At 43.2% G+C, this 16,245-nt stretch overlaps 2 protein-coding genes across 4 annotated transcripts in view; one reads left to right on the top strand and one right to left on the bottom strand.

Annotated features, from left to right (window-relative positions):
• Positions 1–820: 820 nt before the first annotated feature.
• TMEM130 (transmembrane protein 130) lies at positions 821–10,001 on the bottom strand. Its single transcript, XM_017813610.1, has 8 exons — positions 9,515–10,001; positions 7,765–8,055; positions 6,332–6,500; positions 5,140–5,309; positions 4,416–4,500; positions 3,238–3,440; positions 2,122–2,234; positions 821–1,379 (listed from the first exon to the last, which is right to left on the bottom strand). The coding sequence occupies exons 1-8, from the start codon at positions 9,570–9,572 to the stop codon at positions 1,203–1,205; spliced, it is 1,266 nt and encodes a 421-aa protein (XP_017669099.1). The 5' UTR covers positions 9,573–10,001; the 3' UTR covers positions 821–1,202.
• A 521-nt stretch (positions 10,002–10,522) lies between these two features.
• Positions 10,523–16,245, top strand: part of TRRAP (transformation/transcription domain associated protein) — a 75,854-nt gene continuing 70,131 nt past the window's right edge. Inside the window, exons 1-8 of one of the 3 annotated variants that reach the window (XM_017813560.1) lie at positions 10,523–10,591; positions 11,465–11,609; positions 11,954–12,003; positions 12,953–13,063; positions 13,630–13,734; positions 14,367–14,450; positions 15,167–15,223; positions 15,804–15,929. In XM_017813560.1, coding sequence (XP_017669049.1) covers positions 11,510–11,609; positions 11,954–12,003; positions 12,953–13,063; positions 13,630–13,734; positions 14,367–14,450; positions 15,167–15,223; positions 15,804–15,929 — 633 coding nt within the window. In that variant the 5' untranslated portion in view covers positions 10,523–10,591; positions 11,465–11,509. Of the gene's footprint in view, positions 10,592–10,838; positions 10,914–11,084; positions 11,106–11,464; positions 11,610–11,953; positions 12,004–12,952; positions 13,064–13,629; positions 13,735–14,366; positions 14,451–15,166; positions 15,224–15,803; positions 15,930–16,245 lie in introns of those variants that run through there. The other 2 variants (XM_017813561.1, XM_017813562.1) reach the window with 2 other exon arrangements.

The following is a 16,245-nucleotide window of genomic DNA, read 5'->3' as shown; positions in this document are numbered from 1 at the left end:
TCATGCTTATTAACAGAGCCCTTCTGAAGTCCTGTAATTTTGTTCACAGGGGAACTGAAGCTCTGGGCTTCTCTGAGGAAACACAGAAGTTGAATGTGTGACATGAGCACTCCAAAAACCTCACAGTAAATCCCCTCCCATTCAGACAATTATCTCCCAATCAGTGCATTTGAGAAATTATGAAAAACCCCAAGCCCACAATACCCATAGGCTTTAAATTAGAGGTGGGGAAGGTGTGTCACATTTAAAAAAAGAAATGGCCACAAAGGCACTTTTGTTTAAAAGCCTCCAGGGTACTCTGAAATGCCTCATAGCAGGGGGCAAAGCCTGGCAGAGCAGGAAGCTGACAGTAGATGATAGTCTGCAACAGGCATGGAGTTCATACAGCCTTGAACATTGAGTATGAATTCAAATTGAATATGTTTTTCTGAGCATCTTTGAGTTACTGGCTGTTGCATTTTTTGGAAGAGGAGTTTAATGACTAGTTGGGGATTAATATGAGAAAGAAAAGAAGAATGAACAGCTTGGAAAAAAAAACAACTTTCTGAAAAAGTTTAGAGTGTTGTATCACTTCATAAAGTGGTAGACATGTGGACCCTTGTACAGCACCAAGATACTGCTAGCAGGTAGCTCTCCAAGAGCAGGTCATCAGCCACTACAGTCTGACAGAAGTCTATTAGCTTAAAAAGAGGGTCTTTTAAGACAGGAGGAAAAAAGACAACATAATTAAGTGGTCTGGTTCATTGGAAGCACCTAGGCTGTTCTCAACCTGGACACATCAGTTCCCTTATAGAAGAAATACTCATTCAACAGCATTTTGTGTGACTTCCATTTCCAGTAATATTGTTGCAACATAGGAAACAGAGGTATGTTCATCTTAAGCATTTTCTTCTTTGAAACAGACAGCAGAAGGAACAGAAAAATTATAGGAGGTAGTGAGTTTAGCAAACTTGCACATAAAACAATCTTCCATAAGAATAAAATGCTGCATTTACAGCTGTAAATGTACACACCCGTATAAGTTAAAAATACAAAGCTACTTTTCTTTTTTAGCTCAGAGAATGAAAAAATCAAGTGCTGGATTTAAAATGGTGAACCTCATTGCACTGGCAAAACGAAACCATTTGTGCAACACTGGGCTTTTAACTTATCCTAAGTGAGAAAGTTAGACAGTTGGTGCAACCAAAGTGCAGTTGAGTTCTTCACTGTGTGTACATTTTGACTGGCTTGTAAAAAGAATGTCGAAGTTCATGACTCTCCCTGGCAGCTTCCTTTGATGACTGAAGAAAACATGATCTGCAACATAGTGGGCCACAGCCTGACTCTGAATGATTAGACAGGTGTTCATCAGACAGTGGAGAAAAGTCAAAGTCAGCTACCTGGAAAAAGAACATCAAAGAGATCATTTTTAGTTTTGTTCCTTCTGGCTTAAGTGAGTCCAGCAAAAATACATAGGGCCAGAAATGGCACTTGGGCCTCAACCATTTTCAGTCAGTCACCCACTTCAAATAGACTTCTGGTTCATACCTGCTGCTCATAGGCAGTCTCTCTACAGGTAAGTTATCACATTGTGGCACAACGTAAAGGGTATTAAGTACTTTGCACAGTACCATGAAAGCTACTTTTGATTTAGGAACTCATGCTTATTACAAACATATTTTGTAGCAAATAAAAGGTGTATCAAAGCTGGAAGGGAGCTGGAGAGATGAAGGTCACATACTAGGGGTAGGTAACAATTCAGTGCTGTTTTAAGCAACGTACCCCTCCTATTTTATTATCCTATATCCTCTTGCACTATCTCTCTGCTTTCTTTTGTGTAACTACTCTGAGGTAGATCCTCTGGGAGAGATATTTCAGTGCAAGCATCTGCTTGAGAATATTAACAACTTGCTCATGGAAACTTGATTTTGAGTTCTCTGCAATAAGCCAGACACACGCCTGTTGCTAAAAGTGTTCGCTTACACTGTTTAGATTTTTCAGTGGAACAGATCATACATACCAGGGAAATGTTCCCTCCCGCTCCACTTGTCTGGGGATTACAGAACCTGTCATACTAAATACCTTTCATGGCTGAAAGATACTTAATTACTGTCCCAGCTGAAAGTAGGAGTAACTGAATACCTCCACAAGATCTTTTTGTTGTGTGTTACTTCGGAAGGTCGTGTACAGCACCAGCAGCAACATCACTGAAACCAGAGCGATGCAGACCAGGACTAAGAAAGCTGGGTGGATCCCTAGGAAAGAGCACAAGGACACATTCCTGGAGTGATACAATACCCTGAGAAGGGGCAACAGTGAGAAGAAAAAGATGGAGAAGTTTTAGGAGAAGCTCTTGTATTTATAGAACAAAGGAGATGTGTGCAAGAGGGAATACATTTTCCATCCGGGATTACTCCATGCCTTTCTGAAATCTCAGAAGAGGGAAAAGGTCTTTCCCATTTTACCTGCCTTTTCTCTTGAACAACCTAAAAAACCCCACCCCGTTACTTGTGTTAGCCCTGACTCGACAGGGTGTTTGTACCTCTGTGGTACTCCAAGAGGACAGGAAAGGATAGGATTGTTTCACTTTCACAGCAGCCTCCAGGACAGAGGATTTAGCCCTGAATGCACATCAGTGCCTTCTGGAGTGATCTGCCCTGTCTGTACACAAGTGCTGCCCATGGTAAGATGGGGTAACTGTTCTGTATCACAAGGTTGCCCTCTGTCCTCTTCATCTGGCCACCTAACCACTTTCCCAGATGATTTGGGAACCCAAGAGGGGCACATGTGACCATGTATGGGGGAGCCAGCAGGGATCGCTTGCGGGAGGGAGAGAAATCTGTAATGAAATGGAGGCCTAGAGAAATCTGCTCTCAAAAACCCCATAACTAAATTAAAAGGAGAATTGAGACTGTTTAATTGAGTGTGACAGATGTAGATTTTCCTAATTATCCTTTCTAACTACCAAAACTGGACTATTTAAACTGAAAAATATGTAATTTAAGTAATATAGCCTTCCCAGAAAACTTACTAGCTTCAGGACACCCTTGGGACTAAGGGTTCAGCAGACTGCAAGAAGCTCAGAGCAATTACAGCAGGCACATTATAAACTCTCCTTTCTCTTATTCCTATCCTTTTAGGAATCTATACAAAGTTTTCAGAAACCTCATCAGCAGGCTGGTTAATTCTTAATTGTCCTTAACCTGTTTGAGACTGTCAGTTCCCTGACAGGTGGGAACCTCTCTCCCTGCTCCTCACCTGTTGGCCACACTTTTATCCCGTGGTAGGTTTGCAGCATCGTGACGCCGTTCTCCACTCTGATGCTGAGGCAATACTGCCCCGCGTCTCTGAAGGTGTGGCTGAGATTGTAGCAGGAGCCGCTGATCTCCACCAGGTGGCATTTGTCACCTTCAAGTGGAATGCACTCGGATTTTATAAGCCAGCATAGTGCCAGTGGTGGGCTGAAAGGAAAAGAGCAAAAAGACATGGCAGAAAAAAGTGAAAAATTCACAAAAATTTCAGGTAAGAGCTTGGTTAAACTTATGTAATAATTTTAAAAATAATGAAGGTAATCTAAATACAAATAGAGAAGTAATTAACCTCACAAGTGTTTGGTTTACAGCATTTGCCAAGTGAAAAGGTTCTTTGTGGTGCTCCTGTGAAGGTAAGTCTTTCAGCTGAGAGCTGAATACCTGTGTGGGTCACTGGCAGGCCACTGTGTGTAGAAAACTCCACAGTCATTCTCCAAAAAAGATAAAAGGAAGCTTTTTTCCCTGCACTTCCGAGGGAGTATACGTTGTTTGTTCTTTGTCCTTCTCACACAGAAATCATCGTCTGTGCTACTGAAGCACACCCTAGACTTTTTTAATTAAAAAAACCCTGCAGCTGAAACTGGAAAGAATGTAAGATGAGCTCTGGACAATGGGCTAACAGCTGGAAAAGGTAAATTAATTGCAAGGACCACAGCGTTCTCTTACAATAACGAAAGGTTTTTATTTGTTATCAAGCAATCTAGTGCAACCCACTTTATGTCCATGTGGCTTCTCACCATGTCTAATTGATGCTTTTCACTTACATTTCCAGGCCTCTGTTCCAACTGATGCTGCCCAAACTCACCTTATGCACTATGGACTTTGATTCTGACATCAGATAGAGCTTTTCTTTGCCCCATTTTATTAGTTTTTGTTTCTTATCTCTTTATGACGTTCTCTGCTAAAGAAAGCAGCATGTTTATGTGCTTAGCTCATTTTCTAGCTTTGTTTTAGATAACCCATCTCTCAAGCCTTTGTCATTGCTTCTCTCTCTNACTCCTATTGCATCAAGCCCAGTCCTGTGACTAGGAGGTTACCAAGCCTGCTTTTAGTGACCTCAGGTTTGCCTGTAATGGTTTTTGCTGTTTTCACTTTTTGAGGAATGAAGTCTTGTTTGCTACTTACGTGCCATTGATATGAAGAGATAAATTCAAGTTTTCCATTACATGAGTTTCTCTGGAGCCCACTACGTTAATACTTTTAACAGCATCTGAAAAGAAATAAAAAGGCAGCATGTCACACTCCACATGGAAACTTGAAACTCACTGGTTTTCCAGTGAAGGTTTGTTTTCAGAGTCTTAGCAGATTTGAGCTCCATCAACCACACAAATAATAGTATTTGTCTCATACCCAAAAAGGAAACCTACCAGTAGAGATGTTGTAAGTTTTCTGAATTTTTGATGATTTCTTTTTAATATATAATCAACTACTTTATTAATTCTTTACATTTTTACTTTCATGTTTATTTACTCCTGAAGCTGACCAAATTAATGAGACTTTCCTAATGCCTGTTTTAACTTATGTATTGTTTAGGATTAGCTGGTATAAACTGACAAATCCAGCAAAAGTTATGGTCAACATTGTTTTAAGTGTATGTGAGATTTCAAAAAAGACAGTAAATTTTTGTTGTAGGTTAAAAAGAAACAGAAGATTTTATATGTTTCCCCCTCATTTTTCTGCACTAAAACAGCACAAAGTCCATTTTGCAATGAAAACACTTCATTGAATCATGTTGGCCACTTCTTGCATGAGAAACTGTGCTGAAGTTGTATTACCACTTTAAAGCTAGATTTTAACTGTACATATATAGCAAGTTGTGGATTGAATATGCAAAATGTTTTTTGATTACCCAAGAGCTCCAGAGCTGTGGTAAAATCACCAGTTTTCTGCATAATTTCTCTTTCGTGGATGATGCTTCCAATTTGCTCCCATTCAGCTACGACTTTCAGATGCACTGTGCGATTCCCCATGGAAGAGCAGTTACAGTAGACAAAGGGTTCCTTGGTAATCTGGTAAACTCTGTGTGAAACAGGAAAAGGTTTAGAATCCAAATTGCCTTTTACCAAGTGCTTGCAGATTTCTGGTTTAAAATAGGACAAGCTCTAATATATTTTCTTTACAGACTCCAGTCGCTGTGATTCTAATTCTGCTTTATGTCCATATCAATGAGGATTTATGTCTATGGCATTACCTGTAGAACTACAATCACCATAAGATCCAGAGTAAACTTGTGCATTTTTAATCAAAGAAACTAAAGATAATGCTAAAAGAATTCACAAAGTGAAATAGGAATAGTCAGTATATTAAGAAAACAACCTTCATAGCAGGCAGACTATAAGTTAACTGAAACTAAGGTGGGGGGGAGAAAGAAAGAAACAAGATAGTATTCAGAGACTAAAGCTTACATCTCACATCTCTCTTTGCCTATATATGTATTCATCTTCAAATAAGATAAATAACTGAATGGTTTTTTCCTCCCTACTGCCATGTGGCTTTACCCATGGTTTTATTTCTAATGGTTCTGAGTGCTGTTCTACCCCTGGTAAAGTGCACCTGCATGTTATTTGAGACACTCTCCACTTTCAAAAACTCCTCACCAAACTGTTGTATATTTATGGATAGCTGGTCATGATAACAGCTCCTTGTTGCCCAACCACTGCTTCCATTCTCCTTAAGTGCTCAAATTATTCACATACACAACAACCACCTGCTAATGGAGATCTGCAGGCACAATGATGTTTTAAAATAATTTACAATAAGCTGCTTATTCCATTTCACTCAGTTTGGCTCATCACACACACAGGGTAATACATGTAAGCATATATCTGAACAAGAAATCTAGGTCTTTAAAACATCACCATTTTGTGAGCACCCAGTGAATTTAGATTTTCAGAATTCACCAGGGTGACATGCCAAGGATGTACCAACTCACAAAGACATATGCTTTGTCTTGGGATTTAACTATCATTTTTCTCTAGATGAGCATCTGAATCAGACCCATCTTGAATACTCCTTCAAGCCAACCAAGTAACCACACCTACCCGTCTCCAAAATCCCAGTTGTAGACAAATGATGCTGACTTGAAGTAATGACTTGGGTCATGAAGAGAGAAGGAAATCCGGGTCACTGTGCCCGTGGAGGAACTAGAACCCCGTGTGACAACTTCACTGTCTTCTATCTGGGCAATGGTGAGATTCCCTGTGATAAATTCTGCAGAATAATAAGGTGAGAAAAGAATAACAGCATATGTCACTTCCATAACATGCTCTGTGTGTGTATCAAAACATTACTGCTTAAGTTTTTCTGTGTCCTACTCCAAGTGGTTAAGTGTATTTTATATCTATTATTCAGTGTTGTTACATATGTTAATGAGGCAGTGAAATTAAAATACTTATTTAGGGTTATACAGTGGGTCATGACAAAACTTCTAATAGAAGTAAGAAATCTTGGACTGATGAAGGTCAGTATAAACTTTTACTCTTGATGTGAAAACAAGTGGGATTAACAACGAGTGTCTAGATTTAGAACCAAACCACTACACACCCCCTTCATGTTTGGGGTGCTGGGGTTTATTTGTTTGTTTGTGGAGGTTTTCTATATTGCTGGGGTTTTGTTTTTTGTTTTTTAGCTATTTCTACATAAATTAAAATTTGACTGTGACGAAGAACAGAGCTCTCTATATTGTGAATACAGGAAGGATTAAGGTTTGATGTCTATGAGAGGTTTTATGTTGGAATTTGTTTACGAGACTGATCTAAAAGAAACACTCTAACCTGTGAATAAAGAGGTATTATGATGACACGGCAGAAAGCTGTCACTTGATGATTTCATGTCAACCTCCTGTACCAGACATTGGGTTAATCATACCACCCCACTGGTTAATTTGAAAAAAAAACAAAACCATATTTATGGTTATGAATATTCCCAATAAGCTGAAATTGCACTTAGCAACATTTGAAAATGCAGCCATGATTTCATATCTGATTTCAGTACACTCATTTAGAGCTTTAAAAGAAAATGTAAAGGCTCTGTTGTGGTGATGGCCTAAGATCTGCTGTGTCATGCAACAGGGAAAATCAGCAGACTGTCACTGCTGCTGGTCATCCTAACTTTAAAAGTAGAAATGCTGGGAAGCATTGTTTTAGGAGTCTGAATCTCTCTGAACAATGCTGATGTGTGAACTGCAGCTGCTGAAGCATCTGGTTTCTAGTTCAGTTTCTCCAAGTGACAGAGGCAGGAAAATATGGGCAGGATCACACTTTATCTTGGATGTAGATAGGCTGCAGTGTGGCTCTAACTGTACTAAGTGTACAATGTCACCTAAACTCACCTTCAGTCAAAGGGCTACACAAATCAAACTGTTGTCAGGAGCCATATTTACAACTGACTTTCATTTTCCTGGTGCTAACAAAGGCAGCCAGCACCCTGAATACTGAATTCCTGAAGGTGTAGAGGTTGTAAAGGCAAATCTTACCTGTGATCTGAAGCACAGTGACATTTCTAGCAACCGGCCGACACAGCCAACAGTTCCTGTGAGTCACCCAGACAGATACAGGAAAAGTCCCAGGAAATTCTCCAGTCACATTAATGACAGAGTTAAACCCCTGCTCAGATTTCTCTATCAGAATCAGAGGAGCATAAATCCAGTTAAAGTGATACATGTCTGATGTGGCACTTTCATTCTTCACACTTAGAGTGGCCTGAACAGTAGCTTGAGCTCCTGTTGTGATGGGACCATTGTTGGTTATTTCTAGACCATATGCCTCTGTGGAAATGAGAAGAAAAAAAGCAAACCAAACCTTGTTGTATTGCGTTGTTAATGTTATTTATTTATTTGCACATTTTAACTAGTCAGTTGAACCACCTCTGCTGCTCTGAATGACTCACTTTTATCTTCTCTACTTCAGCTCTTGCAACTACTGCAGTGGATGGAGTGTGAGTGAAGTTGGGTTTTATGGAAAGGATAGATTCAATTTTTCCAGAAAATAGCAGTGCAGCAACATTAAAGGATCTGCATGTGTTAAAAATTAATAAAAACCCAAGCCTAAAACCTCAAAACAAAAGGAAAGGCAACAACCACCAATAGCTGTGAACTTGGACAGAGCAGAGGATCTGGTTGCCTCCAATATGGAGCATGTTCCCTCCCTGGCTCTCCTCTCACCAGCAGGGCTGGGCAGAGCAGCAGAGCTGGGAGGTTCTCATGCTGGTGCCTTTCCTTCTCTCTTTCAGCAGCCACCAGATTGCTAACCGGGACAGGAACCCTTGAGCTTCAGAATTTGCATTTCTCACTCATCCGTGACCTGTAATGTGGAGGGAGCACTGGGGTCCCCCAGCTCCTGTGCTGGCTTTTCTGCACCCATCAGCTTGGGATAGGGTGGAAAGAGATTCCAAAGCATCTACTTAGTGCCCAGATTTTATTTTACACATCACAGGTGCTGAGCAATTCTGGAGGCAAAAGGACTGTGAGAAATGAATTGTAACATTACTACCTGAGCAAGAACTCCACTGTTCACATTTCACAGCACAAGAAATGCCCTGAGTTCAGCTTTTTGAGTTAACAGAGAAATGCTTGTGATTTGATGAAATCTGGCACAGAGAGGTTTCATGTCTCTAGAATATTCAGGCTATGCTCCACTTCAGCAGAACTTAGGAAAAAAATAGCTAGTTACCTCATGCTTATCTAGCACTTCTCCTTGGAGGTTATCGCTGTGCTGCACAAACCAGGGCCATATCGGCCCAACAGCTGCAGCAGCTGGAGTTTCAGTGGCAAACCCAAGGTCACTCAAAGAGTGATTGGCACAGCAAGATATTCCATCCAGTTCAGGGATTTCTTCTACCTTCCCGACCTCTCTCTGCAGAACGCAGCTCTGCGAATCCCACAGTGAGGGACAGCGGCTGCCCAGGCGCCTTGTGACCCGCGGCGCGGGATCAGAGGAGGGAGCAGAAGCGCAACTTTTAGGTCAGATGTGCAAAGCAGACCCCCGGCTGCTCGGGATGCCCCACCTCCACTGCAGGCTCCAAGGACGCAGCGCCCGAGAATAAAGTCTGGGGTGGTGGAAAGGTGCCCGAGCTGCCTTCATCCCCGGTCATAGCTATTAAATTGGGGCAGCGAACCACCTCCGGCAGCAGTAATGCAGCTCACGGCTAATGTGTGACCTCTCGTTCCCCGCAGCCCCTCGCCCGCTCCCTGGCGGCGATGTCAGCGCGGCCCCGCGGCTCCTTACCTGCCGCCGGGGGGGCACCGAGGCCGAGCAGCAGCATCACGCAGGTCAGCCGCACCATGCTGGGGGCCGCGGGGGCCACGGGCCGGTGCCGGGACCGGGTCTGTTACGAGGTCTAGGGCCAGGTCTAGCACCGGCTCTGGCCGCGCTGGGGCCGGCGCTGCCCCCGAGGCTCTGCGGCACCTCCGTCCGCGCCCCCGGGCCGCTCCCCCGCGGCAGCGCCCAGCCCGCCTCTCCCGGGGGCAGTTCCTGCGGGATCGTGTTGGCAGCGTGACGGGGCTGCGAAGCCGACGGGGAGTTTAAACAAATAATCAATAAAACAGCGCACAAATGCCGCCCATCTGCGGAGAGCGCGGGGACAGCTCTTAGGGTTCGGACGGGGTTTGTGCTGTGCTTTGGGGATGACACGCACGGGTTCGGTGTTTCTGAGGCCCCGGTGGCGCGGGGACGGCCCGGCTGCGGTTACCGGCACCTGGGCTGCGGTTACCGGTCCCGCAGCGCCCCGGAGGGCCCGTGACGGGCGCGCTGCCGCAGGGAGCCAGAGCCAGAGCCCCGCAGTGGGCTGTGGGATTTTAAAATTAATTTATTTAATATTTTTTCTTTAAACTCCTCATTCGAAGCCCTTTGTCACTCCTGGTTGCGGTTTTGTTTCTCCTGGCGGATCAGCCCCCTCTGCTTGGATTCCAGCCCTGCCGCCGCTCTCCCGGGGCGCCGGCGGGCCGGGTCGAGCCGTGCCGGCCGGAGGGACCGGCAGCGGCCGCGTCTGCCTCGGTAACTCTCGCCCGCTGTTACCGGGGCCGAGGGGGCGGGCGGGGCTCGCCTCAGGCAGCGCCGAGCTGGGGCGGCTCAAGGCAGGGGTGGCACCGGGGCCAGTGAAGGGACCGGGCGGTACCGCGGAACTCCGCGCCAGCCTCCTCCCTGGCCTCCGCCCCGGGAGAGGCGCGGGAGGCGGCACCGGGAGGAGGCGGCCGGAACTGAGCGCGGGCGCTTCCGTCGCGCCCATGCGCTGCCGGCGGCCTCTGGCAGCAACAAAGGAGGGACCCGGGGCGCCGCGGCCGAGCCGGGCCCGGGAGCCGCGGGGTGAGGAGCGCGGGGGCAGCGCCCTGGCGGGGCCCGGCCCGGCCCGGGCTGGGGTGGAGCGGAGCGGTGTGGGGCGAGGCCGGCGCGGCGCTGCCGGCGGGGCGGGACCGGCGCGCCGCGGGCAGGAGGAAGCGGCCGGAGCGCCGCCGGCACCGCCGCCGGAGGCCTCGGGCCGAGCGCGGCACCGGCAGCGCTGAGGGGCGGGGGAGGCGCCGGCGCGGCCGCTCACGGGTGCCCCTGTTCGCAGGGCGAAGATGGGGCCGGCGTGATGGCGCCCTGGCCGCGGGGAGGAGCTGGTGCGAGCAGCGCTGCGGCGGGGAAGGTGAGGGGCGTCCCGGGGGGCGTTTGGAGGCGCCCCCGGCCATGGAGGCCGTGAGGAGCGCGGACAGAAACCGCCCAGGGCAGCGGGGAGGCCGCCCGTCTCTCAAGATGAATGTGGTTTTAGGTTTCTTTACGAGCGAGAAAGGCAGCTCGTGGACAACTTCGGGTACCGCTGGGAGTGAGTCCCGCTGAGGTGTGTCCGAGGGGAGCTGTAAGTTTGGGATCCTGGGTGACAGGATAACAGGTGTGCGGTGTTGGGAGCATTCTCGAGCCTGGAGCCTGCTGCTGGGAGAGATGGAACCAAGCAAAATGCGAGGATGTTTGGGCTGTGGTGGAAAGAGCCCAATAACCACTTGTATCTGTTAGTGCATTCCTGTTGCAGTGAGTGCTGTACATGCTTGGCATTGTATTTGTAAGCTTAAGTAAACGTGACAGCTGTGGCTTATGGAAAAGGTGGTCCCCTTCAATAGGTCAGAAAAATGGATGTAGTGATCTGATAGCGGCTGTTAACCAGCCATATAAACTAACAAATACTTATTTATTCTTTTGTAGGTGTGTTGATTTTAGGTACTGAAAGCTGACCTTTCCTCCTTCAAGATGGCATTTGTTTCAGCACAAGGGCCTACGGTGGTGGACCAAACCACTTTGATGAAAAAATACCTTCAGTTTGTGGCTGCTCTTACAGATGTCAATACACGTAAGAGAGTTTTTTTCTTATTGAAAATTACAGTTCTTCAGTAGTTTGTTTCACAAGTGTTGCAGTACTGCTCAGGCAGTAGATCAATGTCAAATTCACTTTGAATTTTGTTTGAGTTTTGATTTTTGAAGAAGCAAAGTGATGAGCAATACTTGCGTGAGCCAAAGTGAGTGAGTTGAGTGCGTGTGTAGTTGTGTGGTGGTTGAGAGAATGGTGTGCCTTATAACTGGGCGATGATAGCTAAACTGATAAGATCTGATTGCTTCTTTGATCAATGAGCCTGGTGCTTTCCTCCGTGATCTAGTTTTACATTTACATTTTTTTGCTTCAATTTCCATTTTCAGCTGATGAAACCAAATTGAAAATGATGCAAGAAGTCAGTGAGAATTTTGAGGTAAATAAAAAGAAAAAAAGCCCAAACAACAAAACCCCAACAAAAAAACCCCAACCTTCTGCAGTGGCAGCCTTTCATGTGCTTAGTGTATGTTGGCTTGATTTCTGGTTTTATGTGGTTGAAAGATTAATGTTAGTGTCTCGTGACTTATAATTTAAACAGTTACAGGTCATTGATTTTAGGTTTGTATTTAGGAATTAGGCAGGTTGTTGAAGGAATTACGTTTGAACTTATAGAGCTTTCATTCCCTAGTCTTTATTCAGTAAGCATTTAAATAAAAGTGAAGTCAGAGATTTTTCTTCCATTTTTTGAATGGAAATCTCTGTATTTAATGCTTTCCTTTATTTGGTTCAAATGTGTATTGTGCCCTTGTGAAACAGAGGCCCTTGTGATTCCTCTTAGTAGTTCCATAGTATAGAAGTGAGAGAGGAGTTGTCAGATGCAGCAGAGAAAATGTGGGACTCAAGTTAACCTTGTGTTAACAGAAATTATAGGTGAATACTTAGTTATTATGTGGCCATTCTGAAATTCATGTTCAAATTCTGTCGGGTGCATTATTGATTTGGATGTAGAACTGAACATGGATTGATGATTCTGGAGGACTTCTTGAGGTGAGGTTTAAAACTGAGGTGCTTCCCCACAGTACTACCTACGTGGCAGTGCCAGTTGGGCTGGCTGTTGGAATGTTGTTCTGGGCTAGCAGAGCATATGGCTCTTCTAAACCAATTTCTGGATGAAAACATTTGATAGGTTTGATTCTTGTTTCTTAAAAATTTTTTGTTTGAGCATGAGTTTTTTTCTTCACGGTTTCTTCATAGAGAGTAAAGGAATTAATTTGTATTCCCCTTTGCTTGCTTCACTGGTAGTGCTCTGTAGTGTGTCAGCAGAATGTAACTAAATCTAATCTGTGTAATGTCTATTATANTCCCCATTTTTTGTTCTTAATTAGAATGTGACATCATCCCCTCAATATTCTACGTTCCTGGAACACATCATCCCTCGGTTTCTCACCTTTCTACAGGATGGAGAAGTTCAGTTTCTGCAGGAGAAGCCAGCACAGGTAAACTGTTTGGAGCATCTCTTGTCTTTTTGCAGTGAAGTCCTTGATTAACCTAATGAACTGATTTATGTATAGGCTTGTTAAAAATAGATCTGTCATTTGGAGTGAAATTGAAAAAGTCCAGTTTCTAAGTAAGTTACAGATAAACTTTGCAAATCTGGGCTTCTATGAAAAATAAGGAAAAATTAGGTGTGACAGGATTGGCTTTCTTGCAGAAATACTCTACACTGTTATGTTACAAATTACTGACTTTACTGAGGGTTAGGAATGAAAGGCAAAAGTTGAATCTTTGTCATTAAATACTTTAAATTGCATTCCTTAAAAAAAGTTTGAAAACTTTCATTTTTCAACTGTAAATTTGTTAAATTTCCCTTAATTCACACATGTGTAGGAAGCATTATGTGTTTGTATATAAGCCTGTATCTACATGAAATAAAATGGCGCTTTTTTTTCTATTTAAGCATGCGGAAGTCTTAAGCTGAAAAAGATGTTGTAACCCCTTTTTGGGTTTTGAGGGCTTTTAAAAAAGTTCTGTCATATCTTTGTTTTATTTTTTTTTTTTACAGCAACTCCGAAAGCTTGTGCTTGAAATAATTCACAGAATACCAACCAATGAACATCTTCGTCTTCATACCAAAAATATCCTGTCTGTGATGTTTAGATTTCTAGAGGTACTTTTTTTCCTTTTAAAACTGTTTCAAATTTTCAGAAGTATTTTCCTCTACTTTCTTCATGTCCAAAATTTGCCGGGAGTAGAATTTTCAGTAGCTGTGCTACTGGATCAGGAGTGGAAGGGCATTCTATTTAGGCTTCACCCATGTCATCTCTTAGCACAAACAGGTTTTCTGCATGTTCTGTTCTGCCCTTTGAAAATGTGGATTTTACAAATGCAGGGAACTGTTCTCATGCTGGACAAGATTTCTTGGCAGAGAGCTTATTCTAGAGAGTTTGTTTTCTTTCTTGGAATTGAAAACACTGTCATTTGAAGCTCCCAGAAAAGAGCCTACTGTAGGCAGAGGTGTTTAAATAGCCCCACATGGGTCTCTCTGTCTGAGAGGCACTAGGAACAGGTCTGATGGTACAGAGTGGTTGAAAGTTCTGGGTTTTGTTCCCATAGGGTTGGATTTAATTTTAACCACTCTAGGACTACAAGGTATCAAAGGAAAGGCATCTTGCTCATGCAAATTCATATTAATGGAGCACTTTAGATTATTGAGAAGAATATAATTTATAGGGTTTTGAAGTACTTACAGAGTAGTTGAAGAATTTAGCAGTGAACTCACTAAAGATTCTTTTTTTTCAGACGGAGAATGAAGAAAATGTACTAATTTGCTTAAGAATAATTATTGAATTGCACAAACAGTTCCGACCACCAGTCACTCAAGAAGTAGGTCATAAATCTTTTTATATGCTATAGAACTTACTGCCATGCTCTTCAGAATTGCTGTTTTCTTCTAGTGGATTGGTTGATTTGTTTTCCTGCTGTCCTTTTATGTTGCCTGACCTGTTATGGAAGCCATGTATTTAATTATTTTTTTTAACCATTAAGTAATTTTTAAAAGGATTGCATAGTGCTACCAACCCTGATTAAAAACCAAACTCTTAAGGTCTGGTTGTCCTTGCTTCAAGGGCTTATGGACAATATGATCAGACTAAGGAATAGAATTCCCATACAAAGGAAGAGAACTGATGCCTTTTTGGTTTGTGAAGGGAAAATCCTGGAACAGGAATGTTATGATTGTCTTCCCCCTATCCCCTTCTTTTCTCCTGTAACTCATCAAGGAGTATTTAAAAGTTGCCTTTTTCCCATGGTCTTTTCCTGTGAAGACTTAGTTGTTTCATAGTAATTATTTCTAATAACACTGTGTTTGGAACTATGTTGAGATGGTAGGTGGATTGGAGTCTTTCCGAGTGAAATTCGAATTAATATTGACATAACAGAAGGAAATAGGAGGACACTTTCAGATTGTTTTCAATTATCATGAAAAATATGCTGTACTGTTGAGTAGAGATTTTATGTAATTGTACTGTAAATACAGAAGTTCTAATATGGTGGGGGTTTTTTAAAATTTATTTATGGTAAACTGACTTCTTCCTTCCTAGATCCATCATTTCTTGGACTTTGTGAAACAGATTTACAAGGAACTTCCAAAAGTAGTGGTAAGCTTTTTATTTCTTAAATTGCCCTTGCTACAGTCAGAAAACTAGTTTTTATTTCTTTATTTTATCTCATAATTATTTTTGTATCTAGTGATCCAAATTAAATACAGTTTTAGTGGCTATATTTATCAAAAAATATGTCTAAAAATGGAGACATTTAGATTTTTGATTTGGAGAACCTTCTGTTTCTAGCGCAGAGAAAATAGAGGCGAACTTCAGTAAGACACTAAAGCGCCAGTGCTGTGGCTACAGTTGTTTCCATGTAGCCAAATGTGTCTTTTTCTGGGGGAAGGGAGGGAGGTGGATGTCTGAGCTTCCTCCCTGATACAGAGTAACTGTTTGGGTGTTTTTGTGTAGCAAAAGAACCCCCTTGGGTGGGGTTGCTTTTCCGCTGCTCTCTGTAGTGGGGGAGGTCTCAGGCTGTGTGTCCGGCCCTGACAGACCCTGCAGTTGGAGCATCACACACGGAGAGGAAAAGACTGCTCTGGGGAAAAATTCTGTGGGGCAGTTCTAAGGGGATAAAAGGCCTTTTGACTATTAGTAGCATTATTATGTTTTTTCTTCTGCTCTTTGCTTGTAGAATCGGTATTTTGAGAATCCTCAGGTGATTCCGGAGAACACTGTTCCCACCCCTGAGATGGTTGGCATGATCACAACCATTGTGGTGAAAGTAAACCCTGAGCGAGAGGATAGCGAGACCAGAACAGTGAGTATTCCAACTGCTCCTTGCCTGTGAGACTGTCTGTATCACAATACCACAAATTAGAAGGCCAGGTAAAAGTAATAGACTCTTTTTGCTTGTTTTTCTTATGAAAGTTTATCCTCAGAAGCTGATCGACACTTTTCAGGTATTTTCTATGCAGCTGTAATTACAAGATTTTTATTTAATATAATGCCAAATGATTTTGTGCTTTTTAAATGTCAGTATTGCCAAGTGTAGTGCTATTAAAATGAGCAGTTTTTGTAAAAGTGTATTTTAAATACTTTTTTGAATTAATAGTTAAGCTGTTTATAAAGCATCT

Source organism: Lepidothrix coronata, unplaced genomic scaffold (assembly GCF_001604755.1).
Source record: "Lepidothrix coronata isolate B3197 unplaced genomic scaffold, Lepidothrix_coronata-1.0 Scaffold41, whole genome shotgun sequence".
NCBI lineage: Eukaryota > Metazoa > Chordata > Aves > Passeriformes > Pipridae > Lepidothrix > Lepidothrix coronata.
Note: the sequence above shows the minus strand (reverse complement) of the source record. Positions and strands in the feature narration are given on the sequence as shown.

What these genes read in the sequence shown, in the direction of transcription:
- TMEM130 (XM_017813610.1), bottom strand. Translation starts at nt 9,572, where the DNA reads ATGGTGCGGCTGACCTGCGTGATGCTGCTGCTCGGCCTCGGTGCCCCC. An exon ending in CACTGTGCTTCAGATCACAG is followed by an intron (nt 6,501 to 7,764) that starts GTAAGATTTGCC and finishes ATTATTCTGCAG; the next exon opens with AATTTATCACAGGGAATCTC. An exon ending in CACAGCTCTGGAGCTCTTGG is followed by an intron (nt 4,501 to 5,139) that starts GTAATCAAAAAA and finishes ATTTCTTTTCAG; the next exon opens with ATGCTGTTAAAAGTATTAAC.